Source organism: Pteropus medius, unplaced genomic scaffold (genome assembly GCF_902729225.1).
Source record: "Pteropus medius unplaced genomic scaffold, Ma_sr-lr_union100, whole genome shotgun sequence".
Lineage (NCBI taxonomy): Eukaryota > Metazoa > Chordata > Mammalia > Chiroptera > Pteropodidae > Pteropus > Pteropus medius.
Window position 1 is genome coordinate 9372744 of NW_024342473.1, and position 14276 is coordinate 9387019.

The window sequence follows — 14276 nt, forward strand, 5'->3', positions numbered from 1 at the left end:
TTCTAAAGTTCTAAAATTTTTCAGGTTTCTTATGGTTTTCTGTAATATTAATAGTGACACTTCCATTTATGCAGTTATGCCTTATCTGGCAACCTTAATGAAATATTATGAATGTCATTACAAGTAAGTCTTTTAGCTTATAAAAAGGATCATATTCTAACTCTTATAAGATGGAAACAAAGCTGAAGTTAATATGCTTTTCTATATCTTGAAAAGAGATTGCAGGGCAATTTCCTGTTACACTCTGTAATCCATCCTAAACCTTGGTATGCTGAAGAGTGAAGGCTTCAGGGTATGTCAGTGATTGAGAATTACTAGCTAATTCAATTTTCTTTCTCTTTCGTATTAGTCGGGAAAAACTATGGATTTGTATGGAATACTGTGGTGGTGGATCACTTCAGGATATTTATCATGGTACTGTTAATTTGTCTTTATATTTTAAAACTGACTTTGACTTTAATGATTGTTGTTTGATATGTCTAGTTAACCAGGGATATTAACAGATAGATTTACTATTTTACATTCTTCTATTCTAGAATATTGCATAAAAGAAATCAAAATTTAATTTTTTGTTGGTTATTCAGTTAAATTTGCTGGAGCTTGAACTGAGAAATTCAACAGTACTTGAACAGTCCAAATTTTATTTTATAGATGTAGTCTTTAGGAAGAAAGAATTTTACCTATAAATGAAACTGTCTGAACTTTCTTGTAAATAAGAATTGGAATGAGAGGGATAACTCTCACATAAAAGGAAATTATGTATCTATCTTAATAATTTAACCTAACTAGGAAAGCAATTTAGTTGCTATAATATTTCTGTATTAAAAAATATATATTTTTAAAAATACGGAGTATTTAGCATTCTTTTAATTTAGGCAGTTTTCTGAGTTGAATATGATTTTACCTCATAATAGTATTTAGAAATAGTTCTTATTTTAGCTCTACAGTTTAGCTTCCAATTTGTTTTGTTGACAATTTTCATAATTTCTAGAGTTTATAAGACTAAGCATAGATTCCATAAAATACCTTTAATTTAACTGGATATGAGATAATAAAACTCCCATTGCACTATGCATTGTATAATGTATTAAGGATTATGTATTTTTAAACATTTAAGAAGTATTTTTAAACGTTCTATGCTGAAATCTTTATATTGACAATGTTATCAAATTTCATGCAGTTGATAAATTTACAAGTGCAACTTACTAATGCAGCCATAGTAGATGTAAAAATAAGTGCTCTTCCAGTTTAAAAAATATTTATAGCTTGTAGAAGTTGAATTTTTTAAATGGCGACCAATAGAGCATTAGTTAAATATACACTGCATCTATAATATGGAATATCATGAAGCACTAAAAAGATGAAGTAGTTTTATTTATATTGACCTGGGTATATCTCTCCAAGGCCTTTTTTAAATGGAAAAAATGAATCATGAAAAAATATGTATAGCATAATTGATCATACTTAGACTTTTTAAAATTATATTTTTAAAAGTATGCCTATGAATGTAAATGTACAGCAAAATAAAAGGATATATATCAAATTAATAAGTCATTAATTGAAGTGAGACTCATAAAAGTTTGAATTATAATGAAAATGTATTGTTGCATCATTTAATTATAAATTAATAAAAATAATAATTATCTAATTTTGTCACAACATATAACCTGTGACAGAAAAATTGTGACCAATGTCTAAACTCTGGTCACTGCCTCTTTTTATTTAAAATAATATTTAATGCCATATAAATATTACAAATATACAAAATATTAGAGTTTTTAAAGCAAGAACTAATTTCATTTTTTTAAAAGAAAAATAAGTTTTATTCTCTATTGCGTTGTCTTTTATTTTCTTATGTACCATACTAGAATGACCGTTCTGTTATACTCTATTGTTAATTTTAAAGAGGTATTGATAGGAAATAGCTCTTTGCTACTTGATTTAAAAGTTTTTTCTATGATTTTATGAAGAATTATCTCTTATATAGCTTTTATATAACAATTATAATTTTTCTCCATTCACACTTTTATAGGGTTAGAACTCAAGAATATGGATAAATAAAACTATATAGATGGCATTTTTTACTACCTATTTTAAACTTAATTGTTTTAAGGCATTAATTTTATTTCTTCATGAAATTTTTACTTTCCATTATAAAAACCTGATATTTGTTTAATTAAATTGAATCTAAGAAGTATCCATTTCTGAAAATAGTATGTTAGATAGCATAGTAATTAAGAACAGTTACACTTATAATAAACTGTTAATAGAATAAGTGGCTTTCCTTCTTTTACTACTATTCCATCAAGTTACTAAGAATCAAAATTTTATCTACCTGAGTAGGTATAGAGAGCGAGTGAACAAAATATGCTATAAAATATTTCTCTCAAGATTACCTGATTTAGTTTCACTGTCAGTAAATAGCCACCCCAGATTTCAAATATTCTCTCATAGTATTGGACGTATTTCCAAAGCCTCTGGTTGGGTACTTATATTTTATATTTCATAATAGGGAGAGAGCTGGTTGTCAGAAGTGACCTTCTTACTTTTTAAATTCTTAGATAAGGTACTAGATCAAGCCTTCCTGTTCTGATAGCTACAGTAAAGAATTATATTAAAGAAATAATATGTTGACCTTTTAAAAAGTATATGATGCCTTTTAGTACATTTCAACAATTGACCTCTTTATGGTTCTCTACTTCTTCGTATAGCTGTATTTAATTATACATGTTTTTCTAATTTCTCAGATTTATTTTGAAAAATTGTTCAGGATTGAGAGCATGTCCAATGCTTTCTATAGAACATCCTGTGTTTCCTAGTTACGTGCTTTGCACATAATGGGTGCCTAATATTTTCACTGACCAAAGTTGTTATGGAGTAAATCTTCTAGTTTTAAAGTATATTTCTAATTCTCATCTTTACTTTTTTTGTTGTTTCCTGATTATAAGAATTTATGCTTATGATGAGGTCACCCAGTGATGTATATAGAAGATATTTTATAATAGTTTGTCATTTTAAAAGTAAACTGTTTTTAATCTGTTGTATTAAAATGTGTAACAATGTGGTCTCTTTTTTTCTTTCTAGTTACTGGACCATTATCAGAATTACAAATAGCCTATGTATGCAGAGAAACTCTACAGGTACTACATTTGCTGCTGTAGCTAGAAAGGCAGTTCTGGTTTCATAATAGAATACTATAAAATGGTGATCTGCCCAAAAGAATAAGAGTAAACCAAATTTTTCTGTTAACTTCTCATATTATAATTCTGTAAGCCTAGTTATTTCTTTTGTAAATGAGTCACAGGAATTCATTTAAGCTGATCTGGTATACATGGTCTTTTGCCATTTCTCGCCAGAAGAGAATAAATTAACATAACAACCCAGAATATTATCTGGAAATTCTAGTTCTGTGATATTAATATGAGTCATTGATAGCAAAAATTTTTTTTCTAAGCTTGTTAAACATGGTATTAAGCAAAGATTACTTTATTTTAGATCTTTGAGAGCTTTTAATATGTTAAAGTTGGTTGTGACTCTTCAATAGGAGTATAGAGTGCAGCATTTCTCCCAATTTATTTTTTCAGTGCCCTGATAGACTACTTACTGAGAAAATTAGCAGTTAACAATTTTATTCATATACTTTACACATTTAAATTAGTAAGAGGGATTAAGTAGTAGTGCTTATGTTTTTATTTTGGTAATTTACAACTGATAATTATTAATTGATGCTTCTATTCCTACACTTCCTAGATTAGCAGTGAGATTGACATTCTATATGTTCTTTCCTATTTTAGAAACTGAGAAATTGACCTGATGTAAGAGAAAGCTCTAGTCATTTTGAGAAGAGTTGGTTTCCACATTCTTTAAAAGACATACCATGCCAAATCCTATTTTTACTATATGAAAATAAATCATCTCCCTTTCTCCTTCCCTCTCTCCCCCCATATATATGTGTGTATATATATATTTCTATGATATTCAGATAGAAATCTACTCTTCGAATCCACATAAAATACAAAGCTAATCATACACTCATAGCAGATAATTATTGCCAGATTAGTTTTCTTCGTATCTTAGTTTGCAAAGTTCATTGCTTCTGTAGGTAATAGAGTACTGAATGGAAGTAAAAAACAAAGGAAAAACTTGAGTTTGCATTCTGGCCCTGGTATATGACTATAATGTCTTCTATACTTCTAGTTCCCTAAGTATAAAATGAGTCTTTTTGGAAGAAATGTCCTCCAAGATTAGTTCTAATTTAAAAATTCTATTATGCTGACAAACTTCAACATCTGGTGTCTGCCAAGAAATGAATGGATAAAGAAATTATGACACGTGTGTGCTCACACATGAGCGCCCAAACACACACACACACAGGAAAGTTATTCAACTATAAAAAAGAAGAGAATCCTGTCATTTGTGACAACATAGATGAACCTGGAGGACATTATGCTAAGTGAAATAAGCCAGGCACAGAAAGACAAATACTGTATGATCTCACTTATTATAGAATCTAACAAAGTTGAATTCACAGATGCAGAAAGTAGAATGGTGGTTACCAGGGACTGGGTAAAGGCAGGGAAGAGAAATGGAGAGATGTTGGTCAAAGAGTATAAAGTTGAAGTCATGTATGTTTACTGATTACTGATGATAACTGTAGTTAATACTGTACTGAATACTGAAAATATGTTAAGAGGATAGATTTAGGTGCTCTCATCACAAAAAAAAAGAAAAAACATAGAAACTATGTGAGGAGATGATCTGTTAACCACTTTGATGCAAATAATCATTTCACTATGTATATGTATATCAAATCATCATGTTGTGCACCTTAAATATACATAATTTTATTAAAATTTTAAAAAAAAAAACAGGGCAGAGATTGTTAGAATGGAAAAAGGCAAGACCCAACTAGATGCTGCCTATAAGAAAATACTTATATAAAGACACAAATAGGTCAAAAATAAAAGGAAATAAAAAGATACACCATACTGACTATTCAAAACAAAGCCAGACTGGCCCTGTTAATATCAGAGAAAGTAGACTTCAGAGCAAAGAATATTACTAAAGAAGGTCATTTCATCAAAAGACATAACAACCCTAAATGTTTATGCCCCCTACCTAATAGCACAGCTTCAAAATAAATGCACAAAAGCCTGCAAAAACCGTAAGGAGAAATAGATTAATACACAATTATAGTCAGATATTTCAGAACCCCTCTCAGTAATTTTGCAGAATAGGCAGAAAATCAGTAAGGATATGGAAGACTTGAATAACACAATCAACCAACCTGACCTTACTGACATTTTAGTCAACAGTGGGATATATGTGATTTTTCAAGTGCCCACAGAGCATTTACTAAGATAGACCACATATGTCTCAATACATTTAAAATGAGTCAAGGAATACAAACTGTACTCTCTACCACATGCAATTAAATTACAAATCAATTAACAAATATTTCTGGAATGTCCCAAATATGGGGAAACTAAGTAAAGCACTGTTAAGTAACCCGTGGGTCAAGGAATAAATCAAAAGAGAAACTAAAAAGTACTTTGAACCAAATAAAGTGAAAATAAGAACACATCAAAATCTGGGATGCTGCAAGACAGTACTTAGAAGGAAATTTATAGCACTAAAGAGGTGTTTAACCTCTTTTGGAAAGGAAGAAAAGTCTGAAATCAATATCTTCAACTTCCACTTTAAGAAACTAGAAAAAGATGAGCAAATTAAACCCAAAGTAAAAGAAAATAATGAATGTCAGAGTGGAAATGAATTAAATAGAAAGCAGAAAACATGAGAAAATCAATGAAACCTAAATCTGATTCTTTGAGATAAATAAAATGGATAAACCACTAGCCATATTGATCAGAAAAAATAAAAAGAGAAGACAAATTACCAATATTTTGACAGAATAATTGTAGAATTATTAAAAGGATAACAAAGATATTCAGTACCCAAGAAATGTTATGAACAGCTTTATGCCGATAAAGACTACAACTTAGATGAAATGGACAATTTCCCTGAGAGATACAAACTACCAAAACTCAATTAGAAATTGTCTGAATGGGCTACATCTATTCTCACAAAAAAATTTCCAAGCTAGATGATGTTAATTATAAATTCTATCAAACATTTGAAGAAGAAATAATGCTAATTCTACACAGATTTTTCTAGAAAATTGAAGAATAGAGAATTCCTCTCAAATCATTTATGCTCTGAAGCCAAAATCAGACATTACAAGATAATAAAACTACAAACTAATATCCTTCATAAACATAGATGCAGAAATTAAAAAGGGAGGTAAAAAGTTAACAAAGGCAATCCAACATTATATAAAAAAAATAATAGATCTTGAACAAGCTGGGTTTATCCTGGGTTTAGAATGCAATGTTGATTAACATTCACAAATCATTTCAAATCATTTCAACATCATTAGTTATTAGAAAAGTGTGTATTAAAACCAAAACCAAAGTGACATACCACTACACACCAATTAGAATGGCTAAAATTGAAAAGACTGAAGACTAACTTTAGGAAGGTTGGTGAAGATGTGGATCAACTGGAATTCTCATACACTGCTGGTTTCAGTGTAAAATGGTACAGCTGCTTTGGGAAATAGTTTGACAGTCACCAGTAATTTAACTTGTATGATCCAGCCATTATACTGCTGGGTATTTATTTGCCCAAGAGGAAAAAATCATACGACTGCACATGAATTTTTATAGCAGCTTTACTTATAATAACCAAAAACTGGAAACAGCCCAATACTCCAAATGTCTGTCAACAGGTAAATGGATAAACAAATTTTGATATATTTGTACAATGGATCTTCTACTCAGTAATAATGAACTATTGATATTAACAAAGAAATGTACATTAATTATTGTAAATGAAAGATGCAGACAAAAAAAGAATACACAGTATGGTTTTGTTTATAAAAATCTATAGAAAATTAAAAGATGATCTATAATGACAGAAAGCAGATCAACATCAATGACTGCTAATATCACTAAAAGACAGCCAGACATTGTGTAATTCCTCATGGACATCAGTACTAGCTAAACAGTGTATCTTTTTCAAGAGGTCTGAATTTCAGTTGCATAGGATTCTTCTTCCAGGCTTCCAAGTATTAATAATTCCAGCTTCTTCCCACCACCCTTCCCCAACCCTGAGTCCTAGAGTTGGCAGCAGCTTCATGCAGTAGCTGCTGCTTTTAATACCTTAGTGCTCTCTTTCTGCCTTTTTAGTTCTACTGTTCAAAAACTCTTGTTTCAGTCTCCTGACTGGACTCTTACTGATATAGCACCCCCATGAACTAATTTTGCAAAATAATTCAATCTTGAATTTCATCAAGGCCCTAGATCTAAGTGCTTATTTAGTAATAATACAGGGTATCAGAGGAACATACTAAACAACATCATTAGGATGTAACTAGCAAAATCCAAATCCTGGGAGACTGCACAAGATAAACAGCACTTTAACAAAAATTTATGAGGAAAAAATAAGATAATAGCAGAAGATCTTACAGATTAAAAGAAGTAAGAGTCACATCAACAAATTGCAGTATGTAAACCTTGTTTGGATCCCACTTAAGCAATTGCGAATACTGGGCATTTTATAATATTAAAAAATTATTCATTAGGAGGGCATAATAATGTCATTGTGGTTATGTATTTTTTATAAAGTCACTGCCTTAGTGAATGAAATTGTATGAAATCTGGGACTTCAAAATGATATGGTGGTGGAAGGGGAGTGTGTGGCATGTGAGAGTCCAGATGAAACAAAATTGGCCGTGATTTCACAGTTGGTAAGTCTAGGTGATAGATGGGTACATAAGGGTTCATTATATTGTTACTCAGCTTTTATATGTGAAGTTTCCTATGATAAAAATGTTTTTGTTTTTTTTTTTTATGAAGAAAAAGCAGATCAGTGTTTGCGGGAAGAACTTTTGGGAACAATGATTATGTTTATTATCTTGAATGTGGTGATGGTGTTACAGTAAAATATTTCAGATTTTTACCAGAAAATGAATTTGAAATCTTATAGTAAACATTGATTAGTAAAGAGAAGCTCATGTAGGCCTCCCCCCGCCCTCCAAAAAAAAAGACATTTCCATTTTTCTTAGTTGATAAGAATTCAAGAAGAACATTTAGGTGTCAATTTGCAGTTTTTCTAATATTACTTTTTTTTTAACTTCAGGGTCTTGCCTATTTGCATACTAAAGGCAAAATGCATAGAGATATAAAAGTAAGTTTATTTAATACATTTAAATTGATAATTTTATTGGAATTTTTGATGCTAACTAAATTGTATTTTTGTTTTAGGGTGCAAATATTTTATTGACAGATCATGGCGATATAAAATTAGGTATGTTATTTTAAGTTCCTAATATTTTTTACAAATTAAAAAATTTTTTTAATGAGAATTAACATTATACAAGTTTATTCATATCGAGAGCCACAATAGCGTTCATCTTTTGACTCAGTAATTTTACTTCTTAGATTCAGTTTAAAAAAATTAATCCTAAAGATGAAAATTCTATACACACAAGTATTGATCGTAACATTATTTATAACAGAAAAAAATGAAAGCATAGGTCTACCAATAGAAAAAATGTTAAGCTGTGATAAATCCACTTATGGAACATTATTCAGTCATCAAAATTAATAGTTGAGAAGAGTAAGAGTAAAATCTAAAATCCCCTGGTCTGTTAAGTGACAAAAATGAACTATATGTGTATTTAGTTTTTTACAACCATGTTAACAATAAAAAGGTTTATGCATAGAAAAAGGGACTTGTTTTAAATAGCACCAAATAGTAGCCTAGTTGTGTTAGAATGCAAGAAATCTAGATGGATGTTTTGTTTTTTGCTTTTTTTTTTCAAATTAACTTCATTGTGCTTGTATTAAAAATATTTTTATTAGCTTTGGTCTTAATGAAGTATGTTTTCATTCTAGTAAAGTGCCAATAAATTATTTTCTTTTAATTAATATACTGTAAACCAAGCAAGAAGAGATTTAGATATTCAATTTACATACATTTCCTTAACACTATTATCTGAATTATTAATAATGCCATGCCTAACGGTAAAACTTAGAAATTGTATTGGTTTTATTAAAAAGAACTAAAATTTTCTGTTCTTTTTTCCCCCACCAGCTGACTTTGGTGTAGCTGCAAAAATAACAGCTACCATTGCAAAGAGAAAATCTTTCATTGGCACACCTTATTGGTAAGACATTATTAACATTGAATTTTATTGTTTTCATTTCTTCAAGGTTAGTTTTCAGTATTGTTACTTAGTAATACAATTGATATTTGACTGAAAGTCTGAAGATTTGCATACTCTTTGAGGCTATCATAGTTCTGACGGGGTTAGGGAACTTTGATACTCATTTTCATTGGTCAGCTTTCCCTGTGTTAAAGTGCTAATAATTCCTACTATCTCTAGCGTGATGTGTTAAGATGACTCATAGATCTGGATTTTCAAAAGAAAGATTCATATGACAATCTCTTGTCATTTGTTACCTTTTTTTTTTTTTGCTATTGCTGTTAATCTAGGACTTCCACTTTCTGGTTGTTAAAACTTACACATCCTACCCTACCATTAGTCTTCACCAGCCACCTTAATGCACCCTACTAATTACTGACAAAATAATCTTCCTAAAACACTGCTTTCATTAATGAAGACAGGTAATTGAAAAATTATAAAAAGCCTAGTAATAAACCTTAATAATATAAAATCATTTAGTGAATATTATAAACAGTGACATTTAAAGTTTGTGTGAAAGGTTGAATTCTTTATTACTTGGAAAGAAATTTAAAGTAGCTCCTTGTACTAATTTCAAAATAAATTTTGTAGTTAAATATAAAAGTGAAATGAAAAATATCAGTGACTGTCTGCTTTTAAAGATCAATAAACCTTTCTTGGCATAAAAGCATAACCCATGAAAGGAAAAAATGGATAGATTCAACTGCATAAAAATTTAAAGCTGCTGTATGTCCACCATCCTAAACAAAAAGTAAAAGGCAAGTAGCAAACCAGGAAATAGTGGCTAAAATATAACAAACTAGGTTTTAATATTGTTCATATTAAGTTCTTAATAAACCAATAAGAGTGTTTTCTTAGAAACAGAGTTATTAAAACAATACATATACGACATTGTAAAATATGAAAAATGTTTCCTCCAATGATGACCAAAAATGCAATTAAGTAAACAACGACATTGTTTTCTATCAAATTGGAAAATATTTAGAATCATGGGTAATACCTATCACTATCACTAAATATTTGACAGTGAAAATGAAAATTGGTAGAATAATTTTGAATGATAATTTAGCAACAATGTTTTTCAAAAACCTTAAACAATGTTTATGTTCTTTAGTCCCAATTCTACTTGTATTAATTTATCAGAAAGACATACAGATTTCTATATGAAGAGCTTTATCAGAATACTTAAATAATGAAAAATTGAGGGAAAATATGTATATACAACAGGAATTATTTAAGGAAGTTATGTATAGTCATTCAAATCAATGGAATAAGTTGTTGGTATTAAAAATTGTGTTGTAAAAGATGAATGGTCAGTGGATAGGCTCGTGATATAATGTTAATTATATAAGACAATAAAAGTAGCATATGCAATATACCATTTTATAGAAGATACGTGTGCGTTTAAAATTTATGGATGAAAATATGTGAAATAGTGGCTCTTCGGGTAGGATAATGTTTAACTTGTTCCATATTTTTTCATATATTCCCAATTCTCTTCAGTCGACACATCATCACTTTTAACAACAGAAATAAGGCCCCAATAAATAGCACATAAATAAAGTTAAAATAAAACATAGGTGAGTTAGATTACCTATAAAATTTATTTCATCGCCTGCCTATTTACCTCCTCAGTCTTTTTCTGTGACTGTCTCCGCCCCCCCCTCCCGCGTGAACACTCTTCTCTAGTCAAAATTATTAGTTTTTTTGTACCCTGACTATTCCAGATACTGTTTATTACTTCCTAGTATATCTGTCTTTTGTGTTTATCTTAAGTCCTGCCCTGTCTGATGAGTGGCATACACTCTGCCTTTCTTCACCCATGACAGACCGATTGGTCACAGCTCTGTTTTCTGTTGAGCCAGGAAGTGCAACAGCCCTGGCCAACTTGGTGCTGCAGTTAGCCACCACTGACCGATTCTAGTGGGCAGAGGAGATGAAACCCATATCTCTGGGTTCCAGCTCAGCTTCTTTCCTCTCTGAAACTTGCCTTCAGTCATCTTGCTCCATGGTGATTATTTTCTTCTCTTTGCTCCTTTACTCGTTATTATTTATTAGTACTTGCATTATAGCATGTACATTTGTTGGCATTTTAGTATAAGTATTTTATATCCTTAACCACACCTACGTTGAAAGACATTGTGTGATATAACTGTTTGTAACCTAAGTGCATATAAAAGCAACTTCTGCCTTACAGTCAATATAAATATAAATTAATTTTACAATAGTAAAGATTAAAAAAAAAAAAAGAATATTTCCCCTGAGCAGTATCATCTATGCTTTATAACTTCAGATGCTATCATAATACACTACTGACTCCCAAATAGATAACTCAAACTCAGCTGCTCAGTTGACCTTCAGTCTTGTATGTATTCAACAGTTGTTTGAGAATAGCTCTACTTGGATATCCATAAACATTTTATTCTCAAATCAGTCTCTATAGTCAACACCCTCTTTTATTCTGTCCCCTCTGCCACGGCCTTTGAAAAGTCCTTTATTTTTTTTCCCTTGAACTTTTGAAATAGTCTTCTGACTCATCTGCCTAACTCTGATTTCCCCTCTTTTCACACTATCTTTCGTGTTGCCATGAGTTTCAGATCAAATTTATCACCATAATTAATCTTTCATTTCCATGATAAAGTCTGAATTTCCTTATATAATCAGTAGGCCGTCATTATCTAGACCTACCGCTGAGGTTCATTTTCCAAATACCATTGACTCTCTCAAACTGTCTGTGGTGAATGACCTTTTTTAAAACTTCCTATCCATCGTAGACTAATACTTTGGTAAAATAAATGAAAAATAAAATACTCAAAAAAATCGTGTATTTGGATGAGAGTGAATGCTTACTCTCAATTTCTATACTTATCACGGACTGGTAACAAACAATTTATGCTCCATATCAGTCTGTAGATCATACAGTGAGTAGCACTGTCGTGTCACCTCTCTGTGTTCTATGCTCTCTCCCTATCTCCCTGCATTTATACTTGTTTCCTCTGACTAAAATGTCCATACTCCCCATCCCCTTAGCTCCCTGCTAATTCATTCTTAAGTCTCATCTCCTTTGACATTCATGGGGATTTAAGTGTTATTCCTCCCCTTCCTCCTCGTATTGTATAACAAGATACACGGAACAGAAACTAAAGTAAAACAGCATGATTTTTCCTCAGAACACTAGTATTCAGAGGAGAGGATTCAAGATGAATTTAAAGAGTGTGTGTCTCTGTGTATGTACGTAGTCTTTATAAGTCTTTCCTAGTAAAGTGTCTTCTTTCCTAGTGAACACCTCTCAGCCTCTTCCCCCCCGCACAAGAAGTCTAGTGATTATCACAAAAGTAGCAGATTTTATATCATTTTTTAAAAATAAAAATGATATATTTGCTGATTCCTTCTAGGATGGCCCCAGAAGTTGCAGCAGTAGAAAAGAATGGTGGCTACAACCAACTGTGTGATATCTGGGCAGTGGGAATAACAGCAATTGAACTTGGAGAACTTCAGCCACCTATGTTTGATCTTCATCCAATGAGGTGTTCTCACTATTTACAATTATGCACTTATTAATAAGGTCTTCTGGGAGAGTGAAATACTGATAACTTAGGTATTCCAGACTCATTTTCAAGTATGTTAAAATAGTAAAAGTGTCATAAGGGACTTTAGGATAATCTCTTAAAACCTTCTCTCTTACGTTGCTGTTCCTAAGACAAGGAATAATTGTCTATACTGTCTGAAGCTTTTCTAGAAAACAATTTGCCTTAATAATCATACTAGGATATAGCAGTTATCATTTTAAAAGTCTTTATTTAAAGTTTTTCCATTCATTTTTCCATCAATCGAACTTTTTTCTTTTTTTGTCCTAAGTGGAATTATGAATAAATGATAGAATGCAGATGAGGTTTCATTTCTGTTCTCATTTGATTATTATTATTATTTTTACTTTAGGGATGATGAAGAGGTAGCTATGCTTTGTATAGTAATCATTTACATTTTAGGATATATTGTCTCTTAGAAAAAAAACGTGAGAGCTTTTGAAAGGGTTTTTAATATTTTCAAGGAAAAGATAAATTGGGCTAAAATTTAAACTTTTAAAATAAATAGTGTAAAGTCAAAAAGAAAATCAACAGAATGGGAAACTTGTTCCCCTAACAAATGATAGATTAAGTGCAGACCTTTAGGAAAATAATTTAGACATTTGTACGTGCCATCCCATGTTTCAGCGATTCCACCACTTGGGAAATTATACTTAGGAAATAATTCAAGGAAAAAAACAAGCTAAGAATTATCCATTTCAGGATAACAGGGAAAAAATCTAAATGTCCACTCTTTGGTGAATTGGTAAGCAAATTATCAGTAAGAGCAGCTATTACATATCTAAAAACCAAAGCAGCATGGAAAATAGATTATTAGTGAAAAAAGCAGAACATAATATTACCTAATACAATGATGTAGTAATCAGTTAACATTTAGATAAAGATTAAAAAATAGAGCAGAAAATTTTAAATAATGTCTTAGGGTGGTAGGAACATAGACCTTTTTTTCTTTTTCAATTTTTCTTTACATGTGAATCATTTAATTTTTAAAAAGAGACAATATCTTTGATATTAAAAATAAAAGACTAAAGAGTTTGTTTAGAAACCTGGAAAGGCTTTTATAGGAAATAAACAGAGCATTTTAGAACTTTCTTCTTAAATCCTCCATTATTCTACCCCCATAGCCCATAGAAAATGGGTCAAAAGAAGATTCATAGAGAAAGTTCTCTTGTAGGTTGACTTTTGTATTGTTCATAATCAGAGAATGTGGAAAATTATTGTCTAAAAAGGAAAACAGACTAGGAAGTGGATATGATTTGCCTATATACCCAAAATAATTGTAGAGGCAGATCTTTGGTTAAACATACAACTTAATGTTAGATGTGTGTAACAGAATAATAGTATACAATTATGCAGCCTTGCACTTGAACTATAGTACTAGTTATGTAACTGTATGGTAATAAAACCCTTCTCTAACTTTT

At 30.7% G+C, this 14276-nt stretch overlaps 1 protein-coding gene across 7 annotated transcripts in view; it reads left to right on the forward strand.

The window, feature by feature from the left end:
* The window catches only part of MAP4K5 (mitogen-activated protein kinase kinase kinase kinase 5), a 92817-nt gene that overhangs the window by 38404 nt on the left and 40137 nt on the right, over window positions 1–14276 (forward strand). For 6 of the 7 annotated variants that reach the window (XM_039865151.1, XM_039865149.1, XM_039865148.1 and 3 more), the window contains 6 exons: window positions 350–414; window positions 3085–3140; window positions 8200–8247; window positions 8325–8367; window positions 9157–9229; window positions 12664–12795. In XM_039865151.1, the coding sequence (XP_039721085.1) occupies window positions 350–414; window positions 3085–3140; window positions 8200–8247; window positions 8325–8367; window positions 9157–9229; window positions 12664–12795 (417 nt within the window). The remainder of the gene's footprint in view (window positions 1–349; window positions 415–3084; window positions 3141–8199; window positions 8248–8324; window positions 8368–9156; window positions 9230–12663; window positions 12796–14276) is intronic. The other variant, XM_039865152.1, reaches the window with a different exon arrangement.